Here is a 19,810-nt window from a genome sequence, read left to right as displayed (position 1 = left end):
CTCTCTCTGGGTTGATCCTGACACAGCTTCTACAAGGCATAGCAAGGTAAAACAAAAAGACACAAATGTGAATCAAACCACCTCTTACCTAAAATTAGACCGCTAAATATTGTTAGTATAAATAATACCTGATTTATTATAAGTCCCCAAATCGTTCTTTTTCATGCTTTATGTTTGCAATGCATATTAGAGTAGATACACGTGGACATGGTGAAATACTTCTTGCTAATATAGCTTACTTGCCTGATGTTTTATGAGTCACACTTTTGGAATATGAATATAACATTGAGTTTTTTTGGTAACTTGATGACTCTTTGATAATTATCTATTTAATTTAATTATTCAAGACTAATAACAATGGGTTATTAATTTATATATGAAATGATATTATTGAAGGCTAATACTGTTTTTATGTTTCTTGTATATATTTTAGAACCACACATACACACCCAAACGTCCAAGTGATCATTTAAGCTTATTTTGGAATGAACTCTCCATACCCTACTCTCTGATCGTATGTCTATCACACATAGATAGATACAAGGATAGCTGTAAGGCCCAAACATCTGACACAAATGACTATATGGAATTCAAACTTACCTCTGTATGAATTCAAGTGTCCAGGCAGCGTGATCCTGATATTGGAGGTTGAAGTTGTAGTAGGATGTGAAGACAACAGCAAGCCCCAACGCAGACAATGCCCCTTCACACACCACCTGACCCTCGATGCTTACCATCCAGCGCTGGTCGGAAATCATTGGACCTGAAACACAATGCAAAAAGCTTTAGGCTGAATACCAAATTGACGAATTATCAAGTGGCCACTTACCGCTTTATTGTTTTTGTATGGTATTGGCATTTCCAACTGATATTTGAAAACCTTTCTAAAAAAATGTAAGCCTCCGCTAGATATCAGGAATTCTTGATGTAGGATGCGAGATGCTACTCATCTACTGTACTGCTCTTTGATGTATCCAGGTAGCCATTTACATACTTGCGACACCATCGCGCACTCATTTTCATAAAGCTTAGTGGTTGTGTCCGTTGCAGTGAAGGAGAAATCAAGTAAAAAAGTTAATACAAATAAAATAAAATCTACAAAGGGAGGGAGAATATCAAACAAACTATTTACATATTTACAAGCTATAGGAACACCCTAATCCAGAAAGAGAGTGAGAGAAAAGCTCAAACAAACTATTTACATATCAGAGAAGAATCAGAGAAATTATTATTCCGTAGCCTACTGTGTATGTATTATAGAGTCAACTATTTATTAACTAAAACATAGCCCACTGTGTATGTATAAAAGATGTCAACTATTTATTAACCATCTAAAACTACATATTTATTTATCCATTTCTGTATGCACAACTGTTTCAGAATCAGTATCTATTTATAAGAATGTAAAGTTGTGTGTATTATATACAATATAGAAGACATAACCATAGAAACTCACTACAACTGAACTCCAACTCCTGCAGCAAGCAGCGTCTTCCTGCCTGCCCCACACCTTCTGACTGCCGACAGGCTCAATAGAAGTACTCTGCATATGTGCACTAGTACAGTGTAAGTAGAAACGTGGGGTTTAGTGCTTACCTAGAATGATCAACCAAGGGCTATCAGGAAGGATGAGGGATGTCTTCACAGTCGCCGCTGTGTCTGACACCTATATAGGAGACAATAAAAGGCATTGCAATTCTAAGTTAATGTTAATACAATTAAACAATGCTTTAACTATAGTTGTCATCAATTTTCCTGTTTAAAGAAATTATTTTTAAAATCACACTGAGCTCCACTCATTGCATTTCAATAATTTCAATGTCTTAATCTGAAATAAACTACATCAGTTATACTCACATCTGCCTGCAAGATGAGGACATCTCTCTTCTATTTGAAGCACCCTGCATGCTCATGTGAGCACCCTGCATGCTCATGTGAGCACCCTGCTTGCTCAACAGTATTCTCTCCATCATCTCTACCTGACCTGATCTGACTCAAAAGATTACCAACTACACAACCTTTATGTGTTCTTGACAAGTGTGATGAAAAAGTGGATATCACAGTAAACATTTTACCACAATTTGTGAATGGACATAAGACTGGTTTCCCCTCTTTAATGTGAGTCTTCAAGTGAGAAAATAATGTAGACAAACTGTCACATTTGACACTACAGAAATCGATGTGGCATGATAAAACGTCTAATGTTAATGTCCTTATGCCAGAACATCCTTCCCTCAAGCTTGACTCCCTCTGATCTGGGTGATCTCTATATACATGGCATTTTAAAGCTGTAACTTTGCCAAATGAACGGTAACAATCGTGGAAATCACATTTAAATTTGATGTGTGGGGTGTTTTGGTGAACTTTCATATGCCTAACAAAGGCATATTTAGTACCACATGCATGGCGGCAAAATTGACAGTTGAACATTCTTGAAACAAAACACAAGATAGATACTGCCTTGTCTCCCTTTTAGATTGTTGCTGCTACCTATTAGTAATTATATTGAGAATTTAAATGCTGACTAAGCTAAAACCAGCTAGCTAACGAGCTAACGCTAACTAACGAGCTAACGCTAACTAACGAGCTAACGCTAACTAACGAGCTAACGCTAACTAACGAGCTAACGCTAACTAACGAGCTAACGCTAACTAACGTGCTAGCGCTAGCTAGCTACCGTGAATATAAGATAGACGACTGATTTTTGTTACCTGTGATACTAATGAGTATTGAAATATAGACGAAGCTAAGAACAGCTAACGACCTACCGTTAGTTAGCTAATGTACATACACTGAGGAACATGCACTGTGTTAGCAAAGGTACAACACAACTTGATGATTTGACTTACCATGAAGTAACGTAATGTAACCACTGGAGTTTCCCTTCGTCTGGTCTGACGATCAAAATGGAACTGGCGGTGGTGAAAATAAAAAGTGTTTATCCAAACTGCTGCTGTCTCTCCTCAAGTTGCACTGGACAACAACGATGCTGCTGCTGCTGCTGCCAGAGTGACCGTTGAGCCGTTGAGCTGTTGAGCTGTTGACCGTTGAGCTGTTGACCGTTGAGCTGTTGACCGTTGAGCTGTTGAGCTGTGGCGCTCAACGGCTCAACTCGAAAAAAATATGCGCGAGAACTTAGAAAAATAGCCGTTAATTTATTTTCCCGAGATTCTCAGCGGCAAGCAGTAGATTACTGTGAAAAGATACACTTGGCCGCTGGGATCATGGGAGCGAGCGTTCTGACTCCCAGAATGCATTGCTTTCACAGTAACATACAGTAAAAGCATTTTACAGTATGTAACTGTTAGAATCTCGCTAAACAATAACCGCTCAGTATCTTATCTATTTCTCACATTTCTACACTCCGTCATGGCGATTGCGCACCTAGCCACCGAGTACGTGTTCTCAGACTTCTTGTTGAATGACCCCACGGAGGCCAAGTATAAAGGGGTGCGTCTGGAGCTCGCTGTGGACAAGATAGTCACGTTTCTAGCCGTGGGGCTGCCTTTGTTCCTCATCTCACTCGCTTTTGCTCAAGAGGTGTCCGTCGGTGAGTTGTTGAATTTGTGTGAGCATCCGTCATCATCTGAGGTTATAATATTCCTCTTTATTTCATCATGTAGAATAATAATGTCTATGGTAATCCTTCAATGTGATTTTTATGCATGTAGAGGAGTTCATCCATCCATCCATCTGCAACCGCTTATCCCGTTAGGGGGGGGGGGGCTGGACAGCCGACATTGGGCGAAGGCAGGGTACACCCTGGACAGGTCGCCAGTCCATCGCAGGGCTGACACATATAGACAGACAACCATTCACGCTCACATTCACACAATTTACAATTTGCTCGTACAATTTAGAGTCCACAATTAACCTGACCTGCATGTCTTTGGACTGTGGGAGGAAACCGGAGTACCCGGAGAAAACCCACGCTAACACGGGGAGAACATGCAAACTCCACACAGAAGGGTCCCAAGCCGGATTCGAACCTGCAACCCTCTAGCTGTGAGGCGCCAGTGCTAACCACTGCACCACCGTGCAGCCCTGTAGAGGAGTTATGTTCAGTAAATGCCCAGAAAAAGAGAGGTGTGAATACAGGAGAAGGTGTGGTTTAAGTCTCCACCCTTCTGCTTATTTCACGCCCAGACAGTGAGGCAGGCTCTGCTGCTGCTGCTGCTGATGCTGATGATGATAATGATGGAAACTTTGGGCACATGGAAGTTTATAAGCTGGTGCCTCATGCACTTGAGTTACTGTAAAGAATAGCTCACACAAGAAGGTGATCTGCTTCCCTCTTTAGTGTACAAAAAAAAAGATCCACAGCTCCAACAGCAGTTTAACAAACCTATGTGTAATCTTCTTAAGTCATAATGCCCACAGTCTGTCGTCATCATGATCTGCAAGTATACTGCTCCATAACTCAGGCAGGGTGGATCCATTACACTGCAAGCCATGAGACAACATTTATTGTGACTGAAAGACACAATAATTATGGACAGCTATTATGGTAATCACATCATACTAACAAAGTGAATGCACGTTGTGGCAGAAAGCCCACATTGATTTTACTTATTAAATCAATAGCAATCACAAAGGAGGAGATGCAGAGATATATATATATATATATATATATATATATATAGAGAGAGAGAGAGAGAGAGAGAGAGAGAGAAAGGACATGTGAGACAGATTAGATGTAGATGTAGGCCTTTCCCACAGCACACATTTTGACTTGTCATAGTAAAAGCACAGGTGTTACTAAGCATCAACGGCTCTGCTCTGTTCAAGTGTCCCAGTGAGCTGTGACAGTGTGACAGTGATAGGATGCTGTATTATAAAGTGATATATATATATATATATACGTATATATATATGTATTCATCATTCTGTAATATTAATATGACAAAATGCTGCCAAAAGTATTAGTCTGGTGACTATCTAGGTCGTCTGTGACTTGCACGTGTCTGATTGAACTTTCCACTCACCATATAGGGGATGGCATAATTATTGACACAAAGAATGCTGAGAACAACCCACCAACTAATTACAGCAGAGGAGGGAGGGCTGACACTTGCTGTAGTGTTTGTTTCTCTTTGCTGAATCACCAAAATGACTCCACTCTGACTAATTCTTCACTTTCCTCACCCAGGTACCCAGATCAGCTGTTTTGCGCCCAATAACTTCTCTATGAGACAGGCCACATATGTGGACTCATTTTGTTGGGCAGCAGTACAGCAGCAAGCTGACGGCTCACCACTATGGCTGCACAAGGTACAGACGTCTCCCCAACATGCACTGACAGTGAGAATCATCAGTGCTGACAGTGTGATTATGTGGGTATTGGGATGTTTTTGAAGTCCTAATACTGTTAATTCATTACCAATATTATTTAATCAAAGAATGGCCAAGCTTATGTCCATACGTATCCTAAATTAAGGCATCCAAAATTGTGGGAAATTACAGTTTTTAAAAGAAAAATTGTCAGCTATGTGTCATTTTATTACCCCCTTTACCAATGAGACAGGCTTGAAACTGACAACGCATTTCTCATGAGAAAAATGCATGCTTTCTAATGTTAAAGTTATACTAATTCAGGCCAGTTTGGGGAAATACATTTTATCACTTTTTTATTATGTATTTCGCTCGCTGTACATTATCCCTTACAGATTTGGTGCTAAATTTTTAAAAAATTGTATCACTCAGGAATTGATACAAATTATCAATAATCCATCCAAAATACCACATTAAAACACAAAGACCTTGAGGAACACCATAGAAAAAGCCACGCTGTGATTTAGTATTAAAAACTTTTGACATTTGGAGATTTCTGCAAGAATTGTATTCTTCAGCGATTGAATGGCGAGCACTTCTGTTCTGGAAACTACTCAGAAACCCCTTATTGTCAATCTACCTAGGAAAGCCATCCATCCTCTGAATGCTCTAGGTCTCTAGTTTGTGGCTGTAAAGTTGCATGAGGCTGTGATTATCCTAGAGGTCACCAAAGGGCATTTTATACAGTGAGGTCAAATTTAGAAAAATGGTCTCACTACAATTAAATGGCTATTATGGGGACTAACATCATCAGACATGAATATATTTGGGCTCATCGGATCCACAAGAGTTTCAGCTTTACAGTGATACCCAATATATGCAATTCCAAGACTGTTTAGGGACCCCAGTATGAAGAAATATTCAAATACACCATTTTTAGAATAGTGAAAATAACACATTTATATGTCATTCGAATAACTGCATGTGATTATTATAAAGTGGGCGTGGATATAAAAGGGGATACTCGTAGGTACCAATAGAACCTATTTTCATTCACATATCTTGAGGTCAGAGGTCAAGGGACCTCATTGAATATGGCCATGCCAGTTTTTCCTCGCCAGCATTTAGCCTGCATGTTACATTTGTCTGTATTGTAGGGTGAAAATAAGTCTTGAGGTGGAGTGCCATTCACTCCAGGGCTGCAGCCCTCGTCGGGAGGGAGCCGAGGTAATTTCAAACAGGGCCATTAGCTGTGGTTAATCCTGTCCTGTCTCCGGGCCTTCTCTAGGTCAGGGTGGCCCTTAACAGTCTCATCAGTAGTTTACAGCTGTAATAAAATTGTCCAGTTGGTAGGGGACAGGAAGACATCCCCTTTAAACTGTCCCTGTGCTCTGCTCAGAAGTATCCTACACTAATAATGTCCAGAAATCATTTTTGTCTTCTTTTTCTAATGCAGCCTTTTCTCTTCTGTTGTCTCCCTTTCTGTGATTCCCTCAGTTCTTCCCATACATCCTGCTCTCACTGGCCATCCTCATGTATATCCCAGCCCTGTTCTGGCGTTTCACTGCAGCTCCGCACCTCTCCTCTGACCTGAACTTCATCATGGAGGAGCTGGACCGCTTTTATAATCGTGCCATCAGAATGGCCAGGAATCTAGCATCCTTAGATACCAAAGGTGCATCTGCGGACACCCAGAGGTAAACACCTTGTTATTACTCACTGCTATGTACTCCTTAGCAGGAGATGTGACAATAACATTTGTTTTAAACATTAGCTTTGATTTAAAGCAAGGGTGTCAAACTCATTTTAGTTCATGGGCCGCACATAGCCCAATTTGATCTCAAGTGGGCCGGACCAGTAAAACCATTGCATAATAGCCTAACCTATAACTAACAACACCTCCAAATTTTCCCTTTCTTTAGTGTAAAGAAGTACAAGTACATTCTGAAAACGTTCACAATTAATGAACAATCCCATTTACAATACAGATGATAAACAGCCTGAGATGTCTCGCTGATCTCGGCTACAAACTAGTTTGTATATATACTAGTACCAAGTTCTTGTACCAAGTTCAGCTGTTGTTCTTTAAGCACTGAAAGGTAGTACTGTGAACACACAAGCACACTGGTTTCCCATTTACCTCTGTGAAGAAATAGGAACTAGTCCATTTCTCTCAGAAAACCCAACACTCTGTGTCCTCTTTTCATTTTCTAGTGGCGGCTCCTGCATGAACAGTAGCCTACGCTTGACAGTGTTGTGTCACATTGCCTGCATGTGGGATCTATAATCGCGTATCAAGCATAGAGCCTGCTACTCTTATTAGGACAGAGTGACCCCCAGTGGACAATAATTTGAATAAATGACTTCTATGCAATTTTTACACTTTGCAAAGTCACCTAGTGGGCCAGATTTGGCGGGCCCTCATACACAGTATATATAGTATATATATATATAGTATATATATATTGATTTTTTGGCCATATTGACATATTATTACCTAATGCAGTTGTTATTCGCAAACAATTGCCTATGTACACATCCAGCAGATATGGCGTGACAGTAGCATTCATTTGGAGTTGTGTTTCTGACAAACGTCCGTTACCTTCCGTCTAACTCTGTTTTGGTCTCCACCAACTCCTAAGAGACATATTGAGCTCTTTACCTGCTAAATGCTCCACTATGTTCACAAGCTAGTTGCTAACAGATGCGAGCAGATAGCGTACACTGGCTTTTACGGCTTTTAGGACCAGAATACATCTCTGATATCCTCAAAGAATAGAAACCGAGTAGGGCTCTTCGATCCATGAACTCAGGTCAGCTAGCACAGCCCAGAGTCTAAACATGCTGACGCAGCTTTTAGCTGTTTTGCTGCAACCGGAACAAACTGCCAGAACATCTTATATGTGCACCAAATGTAACAATTTTTAAATCCAGATTAAAAACATTTCTCTTTTCAAGTGCCTATGATTAAGCTACTGTTTTGTTTTTACAATGTCTTTATTCTATTTCAATTACTTTGTGTTTTATCTTATATTGCTTATCTTTTAATTATATCTCTCTGTTAAATTACTATTTTATGTACTTTTCATCTTTTAATCATATCTTAGATATGGATCGTTTCTTATTTTGATTTATTTAAGTACACTGAATTGCCCCTGTGCACGAAATGTGCTATAGAAATAAACTTGCTATTGCAATTGCTATTTTTAGCTGGGAACAGCTGGCTGCTACATCTGGAAATGACACTGATGAGAATGGTGACAATTAACCAAAACAGTAAAGTACCCGCTGCGAGCCATGAATGACAACACTGAGCTACCTCAGAGTTGGGTGATAATCTCACTGGCTTTGTCTCTCTCTATGAGTGACACTTTTCACATTGCACTTAAGCAGTCATTAGTCAATTAGTCATGTAACCTATTGTTCATATAAAAATATTGATTAGTGCAGCTAGTATAGAATACAAGACATATATGGCACTTGTACTGCACCAGTTTTCACCAGGAATGCCTACTTTTTCTACAAAACATTATCACATCAGAATATTTTGAAAGATGCTATAATTACATAACAAATCTACACAAAGGGGCTTTAATTTGGATTATTAATAGATCAATAAGGCCAGTGAATGAAAGTCTTATACAATTCCATAAAATGCTGATCTTTTGTGTTTGTAAACATAAATAATATGACACTGAGTTTATAATAAACAGATTTGAATAAGCATTAAGGAAGGTTTTGGTCATGGGTAAGTAAGGAAAAAAGGCCTGTTTCTAGTTACATATCCTTCAGAAAATCCTGTTGCTGTGTGGAACTGTATTTCTTGATATTTGATACAATGACATTTGCAATTCTAAACATAGGTATATTTATGCTAAATGTCCTTTTCTGCAGCGGTGCTTTGGAACTGACTGAGGGTTGCTCCAGATACCCTTTAGTGGAGCAGTATCTGAAGACCAAGCGCCTCTCTCACTGCCTTGTGGTCAAGTACCTATTATGTCGGGGCATGACTCTGCTGATCCTCCTGCTGGCCTGCATCTACCTGGGCTACTACATCCGACTGGCATCTTTCACTGATGAGTTTCCCTGTGACCTGCGTACAGGGGTGCTGAAGAATAACAGCATGGTGCCGTCGGCTGTGCAGTGTAAGCTCGTGGCAGTGGGTGTCTTCAGGCTGCTCAGTTACATCAACTTGGGAGTATATGTGCTTCTTGCTCCGCTGGTGGTGTACGCTTCTCTTGGACCGGCTCGCCAGAGCTCCAGCTTCCTCCGGCCATATGAGCTGCTGCCGCGCTTTGGATCTTTGAGTGTGGTCACGCCCTTCTACAACGACCTCAGTATCTACCTGTTGTTCCTGCAGGAGAATCTGAGCGAACTCAAATCATTTAAGTGTCTGCAGGTGGGTCCCAGCACACATACTGTAAGACCAATACTGTGGTTAAAATATGCCGACTGTGTTTGCTGTTGCTTTTTCTATGAAAAAGAAGTAACTTGGCGTATTTACAGGTGCTTGAGTTGTTGCAAGAGGCTGGCGATGAGGGGTTTGACACCATGTGCCTGCTGCGAACTCTGGGTCAGGTGAAGACTGACGCGTTAGACAGTAAGAAGACATGCTCACACAAGATCTGCAAAGAAGACAATAAAACCGAGGACAATGAGGTAAGGAGGAATATTTAGTCTTCTAATGGAGGCTGTGTAACTTTAGTGAAATAAGCTGATTATCTGATGGATTTAACCTTGGACATGTTTTATTTTCCTTCAGCTCTTTCTGACTAGTTCTTGAATGATTGACCTGAAAAGGATAAGCCCTGCTGTGATGGAAGAGAACAATGTGAGAAAAAACTGTACACTTATCTGAATTTCTGGTGGTGTATTGACCTACAGCAGGTCAATAATCCATATAAAAAAAAGAGGAGGCCTATATCCATTCACACAGTCTGCAGTTTGGCCAACAGACATTTTACCTCTCAGGTGTCTTATTTTTAGTAAATGTGAATACTCCAAGGACAAGTGTCTCAGGTCTGAGGCGATCTGCTGCTGACCTCTTTCTCAGGATCTTAAATGCCTTCCAAATAGAACTTATAATATAAGCCACATTCATTGGACTGAAATCTGTACATTAATTTTCCAGTCTCAAGAGCCCATTTCCTGCCTTTTATGTTAGAATGAGAGACGTTTCTGAACACAGGGTTCAGATGTATTTGTAGTTGATGTGGGGCAATAAGAAGATGTAGTGATTGATGAAAGTTTGTCCATCCAAAGTGAGCATAAAATAAACATGAATGGAACCTCTGGAGCAGCTGTGTCTGGACTGTAAAGCATGTGATTATTTACATATAAATGTACTGTTAACAACAGCTGGTATACCATATATGCATGTTGAAAGTAAAACAAGACCCTGGGTTGTCCAAACTGATAGATTGATGGCAGCACTGCATTTTACATGAAAGATAAGGTAGAGTAAAACCTGTGTGTGTGTATATATGTATATATATATATATATTATTGGAATGTATTTATTTTATTGTTACTTTTAAGGTGCTCACTGTGAACAGGAGACTTAGTGGAATGGTGCACACTGAGAAATCTGTGAATGTAGATTTTATATGTCGAAACTGGTGCATGAAACTCTCAAAGGTAACATGAATTTTGATTGGATGTCATTGTTATAGTGACTTTCTAACAATACAGCCATAATATTGAACCAGCATAACAGTAATGTATCTACTACCTATTTTGTGTCATGACTATAACTTTAATGCTGATGCAAGTGGTTTTCAGAATGAAAAAACACTGTTGAAAAAATAACACAGTTTTTCTTTGTACTTTTTACAAATGTGAAATTCATAAATTGAACTGAATCTGCAGAATTTCAGTCTTTCAGCCTATTCAAGTAGCCCACAGACCAGAAGCCTTTGAGAACTCCCCGATTACTTCAATAGCGACAGAGATTTTATTTTCATTTTGCAAGAATAGTGTGGTGTCATCAGCTAGCTGAGTTACGATTAATTCTCTACCAATAAGATATTTAATATGGACTGCCAAAAGCTGAGTCACAAACAGGAAGAGATATGCTGAGGTGGGCATGCCTCTTAAAATATTAAATCTAGAGAATGTACCGCCCATTAGTTTAATACAACTATTACTGTTCTTATAAAAAGCTTTAATAGCTGTAGAAAAATAATTAGGCCTACCAAAGCCAAATTTCTTTAAAGTTTGTAAAATGAATGGATGCTCTACTGTGTCGAAAGCATTGTGGAAGTCTAAAAATATAACAAATCCATTATCATCAATTAATTCTGAGTGATAGGTTAACCACATAACTCCATTTCATTTGTATCAATAGATTTAACTCTCGGAGAGTTCAATAAAGTATCAGCAGATGCTTGGCAAAACGTAGAGCTATATCATTATTTTGAAAAAAAATAAAATAATTTACTACAGTAATTGTATATTAATTTTTAGACCTCTGTAATAACCTGTTAGTGCTGGAATTATGTTTTTCTAAATTGAATAATGAATTTAATTTTGTTCAGCTTCTTCAAGCCATTTGTTCTAGACATGATAAATGCACCTTTTGCTTTTTGACTGTATAGTTCATCTAGTGTAATCTGTAGGTAATAATAATGTAGGCCTATCTGTTGTTATTGTTGTTGTTGTTGTTGTTCTTCTTCTTCTTCTTCTTCTTCTTCTTCTTTCGTGTTTATTGGCGGTAGGCAAACCATCTTAGAGGTGCATTACCGCCACCATCTGGACTGGAGTGTGGAGCAGGAGATTGTGCAGAAACAAAACAAAAAAAATAAAATAATAATAATAATAAAAATAAAAATAATTATAATTATAATAATGAGGAAAACTCTAGATTCGTTTAACTAAATCAGTTTCTCTTAAAAACTGAATAATGTCACAGTATATGTTATCTGCTGTATTCCCCCAATAGACCTGACAAGTCTGTTTCTTCTATGAAATAAATAACTGACTTTACGACAATTGTGTGTTGTTGAGGGCTTTTCCTTCCAGCAGCTACAAGTTCGTTGAACGATCTGATTGGCCGATACGCTCTCTACGTCACATCTCTCGTCCAATGGCGTGGTCGAGCTGCAGCTTGGTTTGTATTTGGTTGGTGAGTGGAGCAGCGTCTTACCGTGATGAGAGATTAGTTTGTGCAATACCGTCTGTTGCACAAGTCTGGACGATATAGATTTACCTCGACATATATCCCCCTAGCTGTGGCATGTTTTAATCGTTCCCTTACATGCGGGTGAGTCTGCTTAGTCTCTGTTTCTCACTGTGTTGTTGTGATAATAACACACTCAGGCTAGCTACAAGTCGCTGAGCTAACTTAGCCACATTAGCTTAACGTTAGCTGGAGAGCTTAGCCATGGTAACGATAAATGCACTGTGTTAAAAGTAGCTAACGCGTTCATCTCACATCTTTACCCTACCGTACTCTATAGAAACAGTGCTAAAACATATCTCTGTAGTTTTGGTATACAGATTACACAGCTGCTGTGGAGTAACGCTAGTGAACCTTGTTAGCATCCGGTAACCGTGTGGTTATGTGGTTGACTTGTCAGGATGTCTGTGCTCTTATTGCAGGTAGAGACAGCATTAAAGCAGCTGTAAACGTTACTATGTCTTACTTTACAGTTAGGCCGTCATCTTGACACACAAAGCAGAAGACCATGGTGGAGCCAACAACGCACAAGTTTACATCCCTAGAAGAGGAGCTGGGCTTCTGGAAGGAGCAGGCAGAGGCACATCAGCAGAGGTAACACTGTTAGACAGCAACATTAGGAGAACATCACTCCTTACAGATGCTTTATTAGGTGATTTAAATAATAATCCTGCCTTTCATCTATGGAAATCTCATGTACAAAGTTATATGCCGGCTTAATCACTCTGAGAATGACATAGTCTTGCTGTTGTCTAACATCAGATTTAGCAATACATGGTACCAATCACAGCTGTGGAAGCACTGGTATAGTTCTTTATATGCAAGGCATTGATGTATGTATATATATTTTTAATATCTTTTAATCATGACTTTTTATAGTGCTTCCTGTATTATATGTGATGTATTGTTGTTGTTTTTTCTTTTTTTCTTATCTGGACCTTGAGTCAGCAATAAAGATTGAATTGAATATGCACATGTTATACAGCATGGGGAGGGAGTTATTGTTGGTAGTAAACATTGTTTTTTTCATCAGGGCTGATGAGGCTCAGGAGGAGCTGCAGGAGTTTCAGCAGATGAGTCGAGACTATGAAGCAGAACTGGAAGCCGAGCTGAAGCAGTGCGAGGGTCGGAACAAAGAGCTGCTTTTAGACAACAACCGATTCCGGATGGAACTGGAAAGCATAAAGGTAGAGCACCTTGATTATAAATAGGCCATGGTCCCTACAGAGCTTGGAAAGCTCTGGTGCTCCAGTTAGTGAGGAGTGATGAAGACAGAGAAACAGAAGAGACACACCCACGGATAGCCTTTAGCTGACCCAAATTCAGCATATCATTGCCACTGCCACTTGGAAAATTGCTGCCTCGCTGTAAGGCAGCTGACTGCTGTTTTTGTTCATTGGTCCACAGGAAAGAAAACATGAATGAGGGATGTGAATGCAGGATTGTGCTAAAAAAAACCTGATCGCTCAAAGGTTGTTGGGGAGAAGGAGGAGAAAGAACATTCAAACAGATTTCTCGTCTTATCTAGTGTCTAAAAAATACACGGATCCTCTTAAAGCATGAAAATATGCTGGCAGCTGCATTGATTAATCTGCTGTGTCACTGCAAAGCTTGTATCGGCATGCCATTTAATTCAATTTCTGTGTGCTCTTTGCAGGAGAAATTTGAGGCGCAGCATTCTGACGCTTTCAGGCACATCTCAACCCTGGAGGAAGATCTGGCACAAACCACAGCAGTGAAAGATCACCTGCAGAAATACATCAGAGAGCTGGAGCAGTCCAATGATGACCTGGAGAGGACCAAAAGGTCAGTGTCCAAGAGGTCTTATGTCATTATCTCACCAATGGGCTTCGTGCTCAAACTAATTGGCTGACTCTGTCTTTAATACACATACACACACACATAGTTAAGGCTGTAGCACACAAAGCCAATATGCACAATAAGTCCAGTGTTGTTAACTTTTATTGGCCCATCCTCTCTGCTCGTCCCAGGGCTACCATCATGTCTCTGGAGGACTTTGAGCAGCGGATGAACCATGTCATTGAGAGGAATGCCTTTCTTGAAAGCGAGTTGGATGAGAAAGAGAACCTGCTTGAGTCTGTTCAGAGGCTGAAGGATGAAGCCAGAGGTATGCACACACACACACACACACACCGTAGCTTCTCAAGTTTACAAGAACTGCTGATTTGTCTACAAACTGCCACGTATGCTTAACTCAGTGAATTTTGATAGCCGATGTATTTTGAGCATTCTCAGATTCAGACACGTGACTAGTGATAACATTGTTGTTTTTTTTGGATTTGAATTATAGACTGTGGACTAGAGATTTTCTCTTGTGCAAGTGCAGAATGTGTATGCTGGCTGTACGTTTTGTGGTCGTGCTCAAGTGTATCTTTTAATAGTAAACGTGATTTTTGTCTGTGCTAGGTCTTTGATGTTGGCTTGGTGTTACAGGACACTAGCATTATTGTTTGGAATTACAGTTTTTAGTTCAAATTGTTTTTTAAAAGTATTTACATCACATGATTACCAGACGACTGACATGACGTCATGGATTAACTATTTACGGTAGTTTCAAGTCTCCGCAATTTCATTTTTGTAGTATATGGAACGTAATGGAAACCATTAATGTTGATCCTCAAACACGTGGCACTGGAATCTTTGTCTTTTATAAAAAGCAGACTCACTGATGGTATACCTGTGTGTCCTGTTTGTGTCAGACCTCCGCCAGGAGCTGGTTGTACGTCAGAAGGAAAGACGGCCGTCCAGCAGCCTGGGCAAAGACATCGATCGAGCAGATCTGCCATGCCCCTCAGCTGGTAGCCCATCCATCCCCGTCACACCCTCCAAACCTATCAGCTCATTTGCCACGCCCCCTGCTTCCAGTATCCGACGAGGTAACGAGAAAAACTTTGACTACAGTAATAACCACAGTGTAGAGCTGCACGGTTTCGAAAAAATATCCCATTGCGATTGTTTTTCTGATATTGCGATATGATTTATTATATTAGAGGGTATGTTTTTACATCATTATTCTCATTTTCATTGAAAAACATGTCATCACACAATGATTATGGTGTGATTTTTTTTTTTTTTTTTTTTTTTTTTTTTTTTTTTTTTTTTTTTTTTGCGGGATCTGTACCAAACAAAGCTGTTTTCTTAAGTCTTTAGAATAATCATGTGTAGGCCGGGACATCTCTGGTGGTGTTTTGGTATTTACACACACATTTCATCTTTTAACAAATATTGCAATAATCCTCCTCATCCTGCGTTTTGAAAATTGCCATATTGCGATTTCGATAAAATTTTGATCAACCATGCAGCCCTGCTACAGTGATATTCAACATACCAACTTCGGATGAACATAATATGTGTTCACCTGCTCATATCTGTTTTTGTTTAAGGTGATGGTCTAACGGGGACTCCCCTCACAACGTCTGCAAGAATATCTGCACTCAATATTGTAGGGGAGCTGCTGAGAAAAGTCGGAGTAAGAGATTTAAAAATGCTACCACTAGAGTACCCAGTGAATACACGCTGTACAGAGCTGTGTTAACACTGAATAGAATCACTACACATTTGTTTTTTGTTGTTGTTTTTTTCCCCATGTATGAGCTGACCATTTTTCAATATCCCTGCCAGAATCTGGAGTCAAAGTTGGCATCCTGTCGAGACTTTGTTTACGACACATCTATCAGCAGACCAGCACTTCCGGCTGGCCCTGGTAGTCCTTCTTGTTTAGAAAGAGGCCCTGAGGTCCAAGCTAGCAGCATGAGCCCCCCTCCTCAGTACGAGAGGTGAGGAAAACAACAATTATTACATAGAAGTCTGTTTTTTTCTGGTTAAGGAGCATCTTACTTGTGCTTAAAGGTAAAATATGCAACAGTTGTCGGTTGGTGTTTGTAAACACACAGCATTCAAAGTTGGCCACTCCTCCTCGGCTCAACTAGCGGGTTACACCCCACCGTGGGGCCCAAAGGCCGTTGACAGACGGCCAGAGTCGTCCGGAGTGAAGCAGAATAAGAAGAAAAGAGAAAATACAGGCAGAGGGCTGCAGGGTTTCTGCAGAAACAGACACCGCCACACTCTTTTAGTGGGTCACAAGTGATGATTGAGAGGGATTATTTTAGTATCCATCTATCCATTTTTTTGTTAGGACATTTGTGCATATTATACCTTTAAACACATGCTACACTGTTGTTGATTTCATGATGTGAACTACAAAATCAGCTTTGCTTGAGAATGATTTGAACTATCGTTTTATTTTATGCCTGTAAGGCCAAAAAATGTTGGGAGTGGGAAGTGTTTGGTTTGCTCATGAGTGTATGTGCCACAACTTGTCTTGCAGTTTAGTGAAGCGGTTAGAGTTTGGACCAGCTCCTCCAAGAGGCATCTGCCAGGGTGCCCAGTCTCCGCAGGGAGGAGTCAAGATCCTCCTATGAGAGAAAAAAGGTGGCGAACCCACCCCCCTCCTTCAATGACCAGACACCCCCCCCCCCCCCCCCCCCCCCCCCCCGCCCCCACCCCCACCCCCACCCCTCACCCCCGCCCCCCCCCCCCCCCACCCCGGTCCCCTCTCCATCCTCAATAAACTACAGCAATGGGACTTTGAACTGAGCAGTCTTCCCTTGTCGCCACGTGCCCCGCTGAACTCTTTTGAACAAGAAAACCACTCTCCTTGCTCCTCGGCCCACATAATCAGAGCATGGACTTCTGCTGCCTCAGGCTAGTATCACACCATATCTATCATAAGAAGCAGCACTACAGCTTGTGAAAAATCAAGGAACAGAGAACTTACTGCTCACATTATATCTTGTGCTGTAGCTTTGACACTGTGGTGAGGAGCATCTAAAAAAAAAAAAAAAACCTTCTGTGTCTACTGATTTGCTTTCTGTGGTGGATCAACAGGGCTGTCGAAACATTTCTCCTCCCAGAAAACACCTTTAGGGTGGTTGCTGCACTTGTTCCTAGAGTGCTCCAGGGATGACGTTTTTTTGTAGGCCAACCAGGAAGTTAGCATCGCCCTGCTTCCCTCAACAAAAAGCCAATGGGATTTTTCCGTTAAGTTTTGGATTATTGCAGAAAATAAGCTCTGTGGCAAACACATGTTTATCATACTTTCACATTTTGTTCAGCAAGATAATCTCCACAAATGAACACCACTTTAATGATTTTTGAAGTGTGAATGCAATCGCCAGAAGTAAAAAGCTAATGTTAGGCTATAAACAAACTACAACACGGTCGCATGAGTGCGAGTATACACAACGAGGTCATCAAGGAGGAGGAGGAGTTATCGTGATGACGTTTAGTAGTCTCATTTATCAACTTGTTAGCAACCGCCTTTTTTAAGACACATAAAGTCTTCAAAATTCAAGAGTGGGACATTTATTGACGTATTTTATATCGTAGAACAAAACGTTAAAATCTCTTGAGCTTGTGTTAACCACAGACCTTATTTACGGCATCTAACCAAAAACCCATTCAATAAACCCATTGACTTCCAGACGAAGGAACAGGAAGTGCTTAAATGCGAACTCATTTCTGGGTTTTAGGACTCATTCCTGTAGCACTCTATTGATCATGAAATAGGGACTCGAATAAGAGCCACTGAGCATGACCCTGAAAGAGGGACCAAGACCAAGCGTCATTTAGAATAAGGTTGGATCGTACAAATATTGTCTATGACCAAGTCCAAACCAAAGCTTTGATTAATGAAAAACTGATCAAAGATGTAGCACTGAACAACACCGGCATGAATTAACTTCTGTTGAGAAGGAGCTAGACATTGTCGGGTGAAAAGATGGTTCAAATCATTTTTCTGAGCTGAGCCTCAGATTTGTTTTTTCTTATGTTTTATTTAGAGGAGACTCAATATTATCCACTGCTACAAAAAAAACTTGCTGCCAGGAACTGGTGTTAGCATTTCAGCCATCGCTGCCTTCATCAATGTCATTACCTCTTCAGTTTATAGGCCTTGCTTTGCTGTGATAGTTCAAATAAATGAAGCGAGTTATGCATTCCTCGTGCTGCCAGGCGTTGTAGGAATGAGATAATGTCACTTCCCTTCAGGCTAGTTTAATCTCGCATGGTATTCAGTTTCCATCACCTCCTTTCTGCCATTGCACAGACTTGTTTTAGCTGACTCATCATTACCTGGTTTGCAAGGCTTTATGAACGTGAAGTATGGGAATATGATTTCAGTCTCAGAGATGAGATGTCCATTTGTCATGCTGCAGATTTTCTGATCTAGTGTCACCAATAACTTTTATACTGATTTGAAGTTGACTGTAGAAGTTAGATCGGCACATGTTCACTACTGAATGTATAGTAATAATTCCCTATTAAGGTGTGAGACCTCGTGTCTGCCATCAAGAGTTATAGAGAGGAGAAGTCCCGCCCCTTCCGTTGGACCACCATGGGCCCTTATTTAAGAAAAGATATGTACGGTAGTCAACGGAGAGAGAGAAATATGTTTTTGATCCTGTTCGAATTGTGCCATGAATCACACATATGATGTTTGTCAAACATAATTTTTCAAGTCAAGAAAGTCTCAGTTTGTGATCGCAGTTTCACAAAAAAACTAAATGATATGACAAACTGAGACTTTCTTGACTTGAAAAATTATGTTTGACAAACATCATATGTGTGATTCTTGGCGCAATTCAAACACGATAAAAAAATATTTGTCTCTCACCGTTGACTACCGTTCATATTTTTTTCCGAAATAAGGTCCCATGGTGGTCCACCGGAAGGGGCGGGACTTAGCCTCTCTTTATATGGTGGACGAATGAGGAAAAAGTACCAAGCAATAATAGATTTTAACAGGTCAAAGATAAGCACAGTTCATAGTATATTTGTGTAGGTATATAGAGCCTATATTGGATACCCTTTTCCTGCCTTTTAGTAAGAGATGTTGTGAATGAGGAAATAGAGTGATTTAATATGACATTTGTGCTTTTCCCTGAAATGTTTCTGGTTCATCTGGAGCTGTCACTACTGCCATCCAGCAGCTCATCAAGCAAATATCACAGTACATATTTAAATATCACATTCATACTGTGGTTGTCACTGTGTTCTGCAGTGTAGCCTGCGTGTAGAGTTATATTGTGGTTAATACGCATGAGAATTGGATTTCCTGCTCCTCTTTGCTGTTTAACCTTCCTTGAACTAACATGAGCTCACTGTAACTTTAATCCACCACCACCACTGTGTACTGGGTGTTTGTTTGCATACAGCACCTTTGCAACTGTGTCTGTATTTGGACTTTAAACTGTATGTGCCTGAGGTACTATACCCAACTTTTATCCTGTTGGTTTGCAGCTGTTTTTCTATTGAGCTGAAAAGATGAGAATAACGTTCTGA

At 40.2% G+C, this 19,810-nt stretch overlaps 2 protein-coding genes across 2 annotated transcripts; both read left to right on the top strand.

Moving 5' to 3' along the window:
- The first annotated feature begins 3,322 nt into the window (after nt 1–3,322).
- On the top strand, nt 3,323–11,127 carry LOC119485779 (pannexin-1-like). Its single transcript, XM_037765534.1, has 6 exons — nt 3,323–3,550; nt 5,150–5,271; nt 6,769–6,968; nt 9,166–9,670; nt 9,778–9,930; nt 10,034–11,127. Exons 1-6 carry the CDS (start codon nt 3,370–3,372, stop codon nt 10,052–10,054), a joined length of 1,182 nt encoding a protein of 393 aa, XP_037621462.1. The 5' UTR covers nt 3,323–3,369; the 3' UTR covers nt 10,055–11,127.
- A 1,225-nt stretch (nt 11,128–12,352) lies between these two features.
- Nucleotides 12,353–17,314, top strand: LOC119484552 (nuclear distribution protein nudE homolog 1-like). Its single transcript, XM_037763414.1, has 10 exons — nt 12,353–12,532; nt 12,922–13,042; nt 13,482–13,635; nt 14,106–14,254; nt 14,440–14,576; nt 15,169–15,345; nt 15,853–15,938; nt 16,091–16,245; nt 16,797–16,964; nt 17,014–17,314. Exons 2-9 carry the CDS (start codon nt 12,957–12,959, stop codon nt 16,888–16,890), a joined length of 1,038 nt encoding a protein of 345 aa, XP_037619342.1. The 5' UTR covers nt 12,353–12,532; nt 12,922–12,956; the 3' UTR covers nt 16,891–16,964; nt 17,014–17,314.
- Nucleotides 17,315–19,810: the final 2,496 nt, after the last annotated feature.

This window comes from Sebastes umbrosus, chromosome 3 (assembly GCF_015220745.1).
Source record: "Sebastes umbrosus isolate fSebUmb1 chromosome 3, fSebUmb1.pri, whole genome shotgun sequence".
Classification (NCBI taxonomy): domain Eukaryota; kingdom Metazoa; phylum Chordata; class Actinopteri; order Perciformes; family Sebastidae; genus Sebastes; species Sebastes umbrosus.
Note: the sequence above shows the minus strand (reverse complement) of the source record. Positions and strands in the feature narration are given on the sequence as shown.